The sequence below is a fragment of the Macrosteles quadrilineatus genome, unplaced genomic scaffold, assembly GCF_028750875.1.
Source record: "Macrosteles quadrilineatus isolate MER2022 unplaced genomic scaffold, UCM_ALF_1.0 Scaffold_2__2_contigs__length_208266976, whole genome shotgun sequence".
Lineage (NCBI taxonomy): Eukaryota > Metazoa > Arthropoda > Insecta > Hemiptera > Cicadellidae > Macrosteles > Macrosteles quadrilineatus.
Genome location: NW_026542595.1, coordinates 38379869 through 38392706, shown reverse-complemented (window position 1 = coordinate 38392706; position 12838 = coordinate 38379869). Strand labels below are relative to the sequence as shown.

The following is a 12838-nucleotide window of genomic DNA, read 5'->3' as shown; positions in this document are numbered from 1 at the left end:
CTTTATTTCCAGCCTTGCATAGTCTCAATTTACCGTCGTTCTAATCATCCATGTAGATCTTAGCTTGTATTCCCCACTGCGCTACTCACCGAGAATCACGATATAGTCTTTAAACAATTTGAATGCTTATTTGCTATGTCCTAGATGTCCACAAATTTATATATTACACTTTCTGTCTCTAGCTGTATTGCATTTGAATAAAATTACTGATATTTTACTAAAAGTTACTCAAGCATACCGGTGTTACAAACTGGCAATAACAATATTTTCCTATGGTTAAACTTTTCTAAAAGACGATTCATAAGAAAATGTAACGGTTTTTAGTATGAAATATGTAAATTTATTTTTGTTTACATTTACCAATCTTGGGATGAGTAGGTAACGTTCCTTTTGGATGAGTTACGTTTACTTTTACTCCATAAAACTATTCAGCTATACCTACATAATCAAAGGATCACTATAGCTTACCATAAATAATCCACCTTTAATGTGATATACTGAATTAAAATGACCTTAAACCATTCTATTCACCTCGCCCAATTCTAACCGTAATATTTCAACGTTAAATGCCCCCACTCACCTGAAGATACTGTCAGAAGTCTTGTTTATTGAGACACGAATCTCATTATCTCTATTGACAACTTATTCCACTTGATCCGGACAAGTTGGGATTGCTCACGACTGTCGTGGGGTTGTATATCATCAGGTCGACAATCAGGCCTCAGACCCATATCTGTTACAAGGCCGAGTAGTCACTGCGCGGGCCGCAATATCAATCATTAATATTTTATGAACTAATCTACAGGACAACGTAGGTAGGGAAGGTAATCATTGGCATTTGAATGAAAGTGATCGCTTAATCGTGAGTTATTTTAAATTTACAATACCATAGTTGTTTCTATAGCCTAAGGTCAGAAGAACCGTAGTGACTCTTTTACAACACATTCGCTTAGAAAAGAGTTTTTATGTTATACTATAGAAATTGTTTTCGGCAATGTGAATCGGTGACATTTTGGTTAAACGGGATTATTCTTTTTGCAACTTACATTTGCATTTTATTCCTTTATTCCTTAGTACATTTATGTTGTCAATTTTTTGTTGAGCGGAAGATTTAATCCATCTCTTTTTTGTATCCATATTTTTATTTGTTTCGTATTTCCGTTTTACTGGAATAACGATTTGTCTTTAGTTTTAGCTATTGTGTTTCCTCGCTTTTGTAGGTTTTTTTGTAATCTTTTAGTGTTCCAGGTTCTATCCCATCTAAAGAGGAAACAAGATTCCGGATCACGAAACATTATTTTTACGTAGCTTGGGGAATTAAAGACATGGTCCATTGTTAAGATGAGACAGTTTTCTAAAAATGCTTGCATCAGCCAACTCAAAATAAGCTTAATTCATTTAATCATACTTACTTTGATTACTAATATTAAAATTAACTGACTTAGTTTCATCCCTCTGACAAACCTTTCGCTGGAAAATTTAAGAGGTATGTTAACAAAAGCTTTACTCTTTATTGTAATAGGCCAGGCAAAATGATTTTTCATGCACAAAACAATTCATCAAAGATTAATAAATATGATAGATATTACAAGTAGTAAAAGTAAGTAATCAACTATATATGTCTATGCTGTTCTAAGTGTTTTGCACTTCAATAAGCAATTAGAAATGTTAATAGTACTATGCAGAAATAGGGTGTTGTACCAAAGTTTATTGCACCGTTCCACAAGATAACTGCTGTGTTAAATCTTATTTTTTGGCCAAGACATTTTATAAAAGAAAATGTATAACCCTCTTTATGTTCAAAATTCAACTTAAATAAGGTCGTCCCATTAAGGCTATGTCAACGATTGATTGATTTTATTTAATAATAAATGTTTGACAGTTTTCGTATCATTAAATACATGATGTTCAAAAGTGGCATAACTAGGTGGTTAAATATATACCGCATGTGACTAAATATTCCCTATGAATTGTATGTGAACTTACAGTATTTCATTTATATGTACCCTACAAAATAAAATAAGTGTTCCTCTAAACAATTAAACTAATTAGGGGCTTGTCTTTCCAATAAGCTAATGTGATGTTTTCACCAATTTATTTACCTCAATTTATTGAATTTATATTTTGAACTTCAATGGATCGATAGTCGGAATGTTTGCATCGTTATAATTAAAGAGTTGGCCAGCATCCAACCCGCCAACACGCAACGTGGCGCGGCGCCTCTGGCTACGGCTGTATCTGACAGTTTACAATCATGCCAACTAGCTCTACCTATCATCTAACATACTACGTCCATTAAACAGAGTGTCGAAAAACGTTGAAACATAACAAAAATATGTAAACGGAGTTTTGAATGTATGACAAAATAGAGCATGTATGGAAAAGGAAGAAGACAGTAACACAGGTTATTACTAGTGGCATGAAAAAAAAAATGAGTTATTTCAACAAATTTACAAATCCTCAGCAACAAAATATTCAATACATACGTATTGTAACAGTTCATTTTTATTTTATTTATATTAATAACACTTATAGAGAAAGTATCAACTAATTATCAATATAGCACTATTGTAACGATGATTTATAAATCTTCCTGAAACAATCTTCAGGCTTCACCCTTAATTAGTAAAAATAATTTTCTGAGATAAATATGTAACATAAATAATGCACTTTCGCAGTTAATGTATTCTTTCTAGACATTCCGTCCCAAGTTAAATTTGCAGTCAGATTTTTAACAAAATTGCCGTGGTTGGTGAGAGCCACCGACAGATTGGATTGTACTGATCAAAATTACTTATTTTTGTTCAATACACAATCTTTTTTACCAATTCAGACTAATGAAATTACTTATTGTGAGCTATAGCAACTGTTATAACCCATCAACTTGGCCAGCAACAAAAAATAAGGGAGAAAATAGAGTTTTAGTCACTAGCGCATTCTGTGACATGCTCACACATCTACGTTCTTTTTTAACAAAGAATTAGCAACAGTTGGTCCATATTGATGGGACGTCTACTTCAGTATCCAATAGTCAATAGTCAATGGTAACACACTTCGGAATATAAACCTAAAAATATAACCTAAAACAAATTTAAATTAAAGGTATTTTGGCTTATGGAAGAATTCAAAAATAAATAAAACAGTCACTTCATATTTTTGAGACATGTCTTTGTACTTTCGTACTTAACTTCCTCTAAGGTACATAGGAATGGGCCAAAGGCTTGCCTTAAAGACTACTGTAATATTCACTCACAAGAGGGAAATACGATAAAATAATCCTTTGATACCTTCCTTTATATCCACTTTGGAATAAAATACTTTTACACGATATGAACGTCAAAAAAGTAAAGAAATGTGAGCTCGTAGGTGCTGCAGTTTAAAATACTGCAGTTGCTGCAGTCGTCTTCCGTAAGATCCAACCTTATGAGAAACCTGAATCAGTAAAGAGTAATGCAGGTCACGGTTTATCTGATACTCGTCACGGTGTATTTTGTATAACGGTATAGAAGACGGTGTTCATTGATTAGAGGTTGGGAAATTTGGTAGCTGGATCTCAGTGGGACAGTCACGAAGTAATTAAATCTATACCTAATCACCCGGACCACTCGGCGACATGCCCGTAGTCACGCCACCGTCGTAGTTGCATCATGACATTGCCAGATAAGCATCTCAGGTAACCGAGAGTTCATTCATCTATCAATGTAATACCTTTATGTAATGGATATTACTGTGAACCGAAGTGGGGCATTGGTAAAGGGTTCACCTGATTTTGACTAGACACAAAATTGTGGTTAAAGTGAAACAGCCATTAAATATGAATGGATAGTTTGTACACTTATCAGTAGTGCGTGTATCAAAGTTTAGTTTGGAGAATTTAATTTGTTTTAGCCGTGCTATTGGAGAGTGAACTAAGGATAGTTGGGAAAATAGTCCTAAAAACTATTAAAAAAAACAAACAATTTTACAACAATTTATGTAGAATTTTACTTATTTTCCACATTCATTCCTCCATCATAGGATGTGTTCACGTAACACCCAGTCTTATCCTTAATCAGATTATCCTTTTTATCAGCATTTGTTGCAGTTTAATTTAAAAGCCTATCAGAGACGTTAAGAAATAAAATTTAAAGTGGTAGTTTTATTCCTGTCTTCGAGTTAACTAAGTAATAATGTAATTCTGACATAAAATTGGAATAATAACTTTAAATCATGAAGGACGGGTTAAAACCGATAAGTTTTTGGGGGTTTAAGGTCAGGAATAAGACAAAAGAATTTCCAGGTACATACAAAACAATATCCTAAAGTGTCAAGGTGATTAAAAAGAGGATCGGCTAGTGCATAAAAGAGCCAACGGTTTTTAACTGACTACTGTAATATAACAGAAGATATACAGAACACGTATTATTGTTTTCTTTATATTCCAGTGGTAGTAGCCATGCTTTGCAGCAGGAAAAAGAATACGCTTCTTAAAGTCCTTTTACCACAGTATCGATTAATAAGAAAGCATAGCATGTTGTTAGTCGTGTTTTGGAGTACTTGGAGCCTAGATGTTTTAACTCGTAAAACAATTTAAAAACACTACAATGCAAATTTTTAATCTCACAGTATAAGCCCTACTAGATATTTAAATTAAAATCACTTTGGCATTTAAAAATTTTTTGAGGTGGTAAATAACTCTTCAGCGGCTGTTTGAAAGTAACAAAACTAATATAAATCCAAGATGGCCGTTGGCACTCATGGACTCTCTTGGAAATACATTCAAAACAACAAACAACATTTTATGAACCAAAAGCTCAAGAAACCGATTGCCACAACACAATCGATGTATCTTCAACAGCGGCAGTAAAGCATGATCCAGAATGATCACTGTGCATCTACAATCTCGTTGTTTCGAAATGTAACAAAGCAGTCCCATATAGGAGCCTTGTAGTACTCCATAAAGGAGCCGACGCGCCGGACGACCTCTCGCGATCATATCACACCCGACACACATAAACTGCTCAAGGTCACTCGAGTTATGGTTCCATTCCCGGAACACTACATGAGCAAGACTGTCGCCTGGTTATCATTGTACATGTAGTGTGAAATTGTTGGACATCGGCTCGATTTTTAACTGACTGTTATTGTTAAGAGTGTTGGAAGACTGTAGTAGAACGTGAATACAGTAGGAGGCTTGAGACGATATCTGGAAGTAAGATAACTATTAAAGCTAAAAAATATGTTATACATGATCTCAAAAGAGCATCTAGGCTATAGAGCAAGGATCTTAGTGTTCCTTACAAAGTAATGAAAGGCAACTCTCAGGCAAACAACTAGCGTACAATATAAACAGAGGATTCGTTAAGAATGTGGTAGGAGATTTTGTTGGCTGTAATGCAGATGCGATGCTTTAAATAGCTTTACCACTATATGTGAGAATAGCTGTTTTATTTTCGATCACTGACTAAAGAAAACCTCGAGAGAGAGTCACTATGTAAGGAAGGATTCACACAAGGTTAGAAAGTTAAGTATTGAAGTTAATTTTCCTGATAATCATTTAACATTTAATATTTTGTTTTTATCTTTGCTTCTAAATACACTTCCGTGCTTTGACTAAATGTCAACCATTGTAAACATATCCTTAAAAAGCCCAATATGCAATCATGGTTTATGGTCACAACATGATTTGCAGTTTATTGTAGTATAAATTTATTTTATTGCTGTTTTCTGAAATCTTATAAGTCGGTTAACAGTGAAGCCTAGTGAGAAAGTGGGCACTAGGTGTTATACAATGCAGCTGTAAAACACCGCCGTTGTCTGTGACGTTTACCGACTATAAACACGCCGGGGTGTATCCTAGGCATTTACACAATCGTTCTTATACAGGGGGTTCCGTAAGTAAACAGTCTAACTCCCGGAAATGGTCCTATGGGCCAAGCTGAAACATCATTAGTTGTAATATAAGGCAAAACTAGGTACAGTCTGACTAGCTTGACCAATTTCATCTTATTTTACGACACAAAGTCGTGATATTTCAGCTATTTTAGACCCATCTTTTAGAATTTTATACTCATCAATCCGTGGAATCAAATAGTAGAATTATACTCGTGTCAGTACTACGAGTTTTGTACAGCGGAGAGTTCGTCAGAGTACAAATATTTCTCTATTATTTCATCAACCCGTAGTGTTTCAGAGCCGTGTGTGTCGACGCAGGCCAAGAGTTGTCTTTGCGATACTCGTGTCAGTACTACGAGTTTTGTACAGCGGAGAGTTCGTCAGAGTACAAATGTTTCTCTATTATTTCATCAACCCGTTGTGTTTCAGAGCCGTGTGTGTAGACGCAGGCCAGGAGTTGTCTCTGCGATACTCGTGTCAGTACTACGATGTTAATGCAGCTAAGAGTTCGTCAGAGTACAAATATTTCTCTATTATTTCATCAACCCGTAGTGTTTCAGAGCCGTGTGTGTCGACGCAGGCCAGGAGTTGTCTCTGCGATACTCGTGTCAGTACTACGATGTTAATGCAGCTAAGAGTTCGTCAGAGTACAAATATTTCTCTATTATTTCATCAACCCGTAGTGTTTCAGAGCCGTGTGTGTCGACGCAGGCCAGGAGTTGTCTCTGCGATACTCGTGTCAGCACTACGAGGTTAGTGCAGCCGAGAGTTTGTCAGAGTACAAATGTTTCTCTATTATTTCATCAATTCGTTGTGTTTCAGAGCCGTGTGTGTCGACGCAGGCCAGGAGCTGTCTCTGCGATACTCGTGTCAGCACTACGAGGTTAGTGCAGCTAAGAGTTTGTCAGAGTACAAATGTTTCTCTATTATCTCATCAATCCGTTGTGTTTCAGAGCCGTGTGTGTAGACGCAGGCCAGGAGTTGTCTCTGCGATACTCCTGTCAGTACTACGAGGTTAGTGCAGCCGAGAGTTTGTCAGAGTACAAATGTTTCTCTATTATTTCATCAATCCGTTGTGTTTCAGAGCCGTGTGTGTAGACGCAGGCCAGGAATTGTCTCTGCGATACTCCTGTCAGTACTACGAGGTTAGTGCAGCCGAGAGTTTGTCAGAGTACAAATGTTTCTCTATTATCTCATTAATCCGTTGTGTTCCAGAGCCGTGTGTGTAGACGCAGGCCAGGAGTTGTCTCTGCGATACTAGTGTCAGTACTACGAGGTTAGTGCAGCCGAGAGTTTGTCATAGTACAAATGTTTCTCTATTATCTCATTAATCCGTTGTGTTCCAGAGCCGTGTGTGTAGACGCAGGCCAGGAGTTGTCTCTGCGATACTAGTGTCAGTACTACGAGGTTAGTGCAGCCGAGAGTTTGTCAGAGTACAAATGTTTCTCTATTATCTCATTAATCCGTTGTGTTCCAGAGCCGTGTGTGTAGACGCAGGCCAGGAGTTGTCTCTGCGATACTAGTGTCAGTACTACGAGGTTAGTGCAGCCGAGAGTTTGTCAGAGTACAAATGTTTCCCTATTATTTCATCAACCCGTTGTGTTTCAGAGCCGTGTGTGTAGACGCAGGCCAGGAGTTGTCTCTGCGACACTTGTGTCAGTACTACGAGGTTAGTTCTGCCGATAGTTTGACAGAGTACAAATGTTTCTCTATTATCTCATCAATCCGTTGTGTTTCAGAGCCGTGTGTGTAGACGCAGGCCAGGAGTTGTCTCTGCGATACTCGTGTCAGTACTACGAGGTTAGTGCTGCCGAGAGTTTCGCAGGAGTGTCCCTGGCCTTCCAGAGTCTTCTGCGAGAGGCCAGATCAGTTCAGTTACTGAGGGCGATGCCCATCCGCCGCAAGCTTGGAGTCAACTCTGTCTCTAAAGTCCTCGGCACCATCTTCGGCAAGAACAGTAACAAGCGAGATCGTAAGAAGAGGCCGTCTCTTAGTATATGAGAGACTTCTTCTCTGTTCCTACGCTCCTTTTACGTGTCCGAGTCCCCAGGTTCACCATTAACGCTAGGTCATCCCCAGTGATTATCATACTATTTATTATAAAACAAATGGTTGATTTAAAAGAGTGATTTTAAAATTATTAACTATTTAGAAGAGTGTAAAAACTGACATTCTGGTGGTGTTCTGTAAAAACTACATAATACCTATTATGTGAAATTGTAAATAGTAAAAATTAGGTTTTTAATGTTGAAAGTTGTTGTTATTCCGACTGTAAGAATATAAATTAATGTTGATTTGTTATTTGTTATTGTATACGTTGTGGTTGGATTCCAGTTTCCCACCTAGTAGCCTACTGTTTAAATGTTCTGTGTTTGCCAAATAGCAGGTCATCTTTAGCATTCACTCACAAAAATCAAAAATGTTGCCATATATTTTCAGATACGCCAATAATGATTTTGTATTATAGTATGTGTATTGTTGATGCTACTTGTTAGTAACCAATCGCAGAAAAAGAGTTGTTCTAATTAAATTATAATGGAGCGTGTTAGCCCTCCTCAGAATACAATTTTTTACGTTTTCTTGAGAGGTTTTTTTCTAATAAATTAATAGCCTAATAACTTAAAACATTAAAATCAAAATTTCAAAAGAATTTGTATTAAAATAGTACTCGAGCGAAAAAAATAGCATCATAGTAATTTTTTATGCTAGGCTAAATTCACCTTACATAGTGTACTCTACAGTATAAATGTTCAAACATTTTTTTATTCGAATTTGTTGTTGAATAATGTTGAGTTAAGCGGTTTTGATTATGGGTTTGCAGTTTTGTGTAGCAGCATAGGTTGAATGTTGATGGAAAATAAAATATGATGTTCCTATTTTGTAAATAGTGTAAATAGTAAGCAGCGTGAATAAAAGCTTGATGCCTTATTGGAGCATTTTTAATGTTTATCCCACGTTTACTTCTCATATCTTTAGATTTGTAAACGTATGCAAAGATAGGTGTTCAAGGTAATGTTTGTGATTTATGAGTTTTTGACGAGGAGTAGCCAGCCTATCTAGATAGTCGTCGATCGAGATCAGATAAATCTGATAGGTGGCAATATTGAGAAGGAACAATGGGCAAACAATAAGAAAAGTGGTCAGCACGAGGCTTATGAGAAAGTAAAAGTAGGCTAGATGAGGTCGCCGGTCCTTTCTCCGCTGGAGTCATCATTATGGAAACAATGCAGAGGAACTTATCAGGAGTTATTGGCATGATACGCCTACTGCGAGATACAGTGCTCGTGTGGTATAGCACTAAGCCGCTGAAGCGTACAGGCTTTGCGAGCAACTCAAACAACCTAGGTGATACTAAAGTAGACTTCTCATATAATATATGTATCTATTGTGAATAATTTGGTGTCCAAATAGAAAATATGTTTCTCTCACATCGTTTGCTAGAGTCAAAACTAAGTTTTCCCCACAACGTTTTCTACCATGGTAGTTGATGGAAACAAAAGATACCATACTGTGCAGTATATCATCCTAACAGTTTAATACATGCTAAAAACATTGGCGTATTCTGCAATGCAATTAACAACGGCACACTTTTGCTGTCACTCAGTTCACTCGTGATCAATAAATTATTTAAACTGCATAACGCTACAGCAGTACAAAGATATGTCTACTTCTATTAAAATTCAAAGATAAAACTCCACTATAGCATGTAGAAACTCATAATTAAGGATTCATTACGCAGTGAGAGGGCAAGAACTATAATAACTCAATGAGTCTTGCTTGTAAATCACATTCTTACAAGTGCACTTCACATCATTCATACTTCCACAAACCTCACTAATATAATTTTTATAGTCTTGGCTGTTTCAATTTAAACTGGCACACAGTACATTGTAAATCCCAAATACTTGTAAATCCACTGTTACACCGTATACTAAGGTAAATAGGACTAGTAACACTGACGGAAACACTTTGGACCGACCTAATTATAATTGGCGTTAATCGCTAATTACTTATGTGGACTCTTACTTATAAGGTGATGAAAGTGCAGAGAGGGCTAGGCCAGCCGAGGTCTACAGGATGGGCCAGAGAAACCAACATCGCAGTATTCAGGCCGCTGGGGCAGTCACGAGCGAATTAAAACCTATGCCTAATGACACCAAGTAGTTACCTACCTGTAGTATACCGGACTACAACCTGCAGCCGGCAAGAATCTTAATTGCATTAGGCCTAGCAAAATCCCGTTAAAAGTTGTTCAGATTTAAGTTATTTTATAACTTATTGCAACTTTATGAAATACTAGCTGCTGTACCCGTGCTTCGCAACGGGAAGATGTACTATACCGCCTAATCCAAACACTAAATAAGTTAACAATCTTTACTCGTATATACGTCCCTGCCTCAGCTGCAAATGAAATGAACCACTAAATAAGTGGTTTAAATAAAAAAATAAAAATAAATAAAAAACAGCAAATTTATTCAAAAAGTTTTAACCTACACGTAATTGTCCTGCTGTTTACATAAAAATACAGGTTGTCCATAAAAGAAATGAAACATTTTAAAGGTCAATATGGATACCAAATAAAAGAGTATGTTTAATGTTTCATAAATGCTTGGACGATATTGTATTCCAAATTAATTTAACTGTAGGCCTAGGCACCACTCGTCAATGTTGTCACAGACTTCATTGCTGTTCAGTGTGTTTTAAACAACTAGACATGTTTATGTAGTGCAATGGCAACTCCACAGCAAAAGGCCCAGTGCGTTATATGGTTTGTGGAATCCTCGAACCTCGTTTCGACGATCCGTAGATTAGCAGGGAGGGGCCTATCCAATGGCCTCCTAGGAGTCCAGATATCACAACTCTGGACTTTTCCTTTGGGGTGCAGTAAAAAATGACGTCTACTAGGTGCATATTCGGGATCTTAATCACCTCCGACAGAGAATAGTCGCCTGATACTAACCAAAACCTGGGAAGAGGTCAAATTTCGCTTTGATTTATGCCGGACCACTAATGGTGCTCATATCTAGTTGCGCTAAAAAAACTTGAGAATTTTAGCTTTAAAATACATACAGGGTGTTTCAAAATTGTCTTGACATTTTTGTGGACTTTTTCCCTGGGCTAAGACAAATATAAAACACCATACAAGTATGGGTCTAAAGTGCCTAGATTTCTGTCTGTCGGTGTGTTTGGGATTTTTATAAATTATTTTATATCTTGAGCGTTTTTCAAGATATAGATTTAAAATTTGGTATGAATGTGTAGTTTTGAAAGTAAAAAGGGCTGTGAAAATTCCGTTCCAATATCTCAAGCCGTTTCAATATGGCGGCCATTTAAAATCTTTAATGACAAATTTCATGAAAACCGTAAATATTAAGAACATTTTGTACCAGACCAAAAGGATAGAGGAGTTTAATAAAAATCAAATGAGACCTTGTTTGTTAAAATCGGAAAAGAAATAACTGAGTTATCAGTTTTTTCGACATTCGGATACTATTAAATTATAGGACTACCATGTACCCAAGTATGGTAGTCCTATTAAATTGCGTATCTAAATGACCTTAATGTTATAATAGTCAGAAGACAATGTCACGATTGTTGCTATCGTTACCATCCACAGAGTACTGATTGAAGGTGTACACAATTTAACCAATTCTTTTAAGGCCATTGATCGATTTAGAGATTGAAAATGATACGACTAGCACGAAAACGTTTGTTACGGTATCAAGGTAAGGCCTTTGTTAATATTATGACTTTATACAATATCATAGTATTACAACGACTTGTTCATGCGCATATCACATAAACAAACAATGTAAAAATGTTCATGTGGTGAGTGTTTAATAAGGTAACCGAACTTTTATCTTCTATCTCGACAAAATTACAAAAGCTCCTGTTCCCAAAATTATTAAATGTGCACAGTAAATTGTTTCTTCCCAACCTAATGGTAACTTGCAACTTTCAAACTAACTTAAAAGATTTCTTACTGCTTTTGTTTTGTAGATTATTTTAAAAGCTTATTCAATAAAACTGGGTTTTCAGTGATATAGAATTTTTTTAATTAAAATAAAGATCATATAACTGTTGGTAGATAGTTATAAAAAATTAAATTCAATTCAAAACATATTTCTTACAATGAAAAAGAGATTTTTTGAAAAAACTAATTAGTTCCAATATAGTAACACCTCAAAGTAAAATAACACTTAAGTATATCATGTCATTTCTCTCCAAAAATTGAGAAACAAATATGACATGACTAGTATTACGGTTGTAGATATACCATTCTGGCAATCTTTACCAAACCACGAGAAGACTAAGATTAATATTAGGGAGAGAAGGATGCTACATAATTTACAACCTCTAAAATTTAAACTCACACGTTTTCAATTTAATGTCAGTTAAGAGGTTAGCTTTCATATTTATGTAACGTAGTGTAGTATTTATGAAATATGGACAAGAAAGTTTACCTCCCTTGGCGAGGGTTAGAGTTTTTGGATGATTTATACATTTTAATACCTCCCGCTTGTGTAATGCGCTTAAGAGAATCTTTAGGAACTAAAACATCAAACTATGTATTATACTTCACATAGATTTGAGTTATGTAGCTATTATGGAGTTTGTCAACATCTAAAATTAACTCTTTAGTTAAACTATAAAAATAGAACTAAACATAGAAACTAAAATAAGGCCAAAATAAGTTCCAAATACAACAGATTATTTACATATTTTTTACCTTGTCTTAGCTTACTTTGAAGCTTGTTTTTAAATTGTTCATAATGATAAGTAATGGTGCAGTTTTTTAGCGTATGCTTATTTTTAACCCGATTTGTTTGCAAAAAGGTCACTGCAAAGTCTAAGCCAAATGGTTTACCAGCATTCATCTAAACTATAACTAGCTATGACCATAATGGTCTGCTGTAAACTATATCAGTATAAAAAAACAATCTGGCTTAATATAATAATATAA

The 12838-nt window shown here is 35.8% G+C and overlaps 1 protein-coding gene across 1 annotated transcript in view; it reads left to right on the top strand.

The window, feature by feature from the left end:
* Positions 1 to 8776, top strand: part of LOC128987204 (ras-related and estrogen-regulated growth inhibitor-like) — a 149337-nt gene extending 140561 nt beyond the window's left edge. The window contains exon 6 of the mRNA XM_054407949.1: positions 7614 to 8776. Within this exon, the coding sequence (XP_054263924.1) occupies positions 7614 to 7875 (262 nt within the window). The 3' untranslated portion in view covers positions 7876 to 8776. The remainder of the gene's footprint in view (positions 1 to 7613) is intronic.
* Positions 8777 to 12838: the final 4062 nt, after the last annotated feature.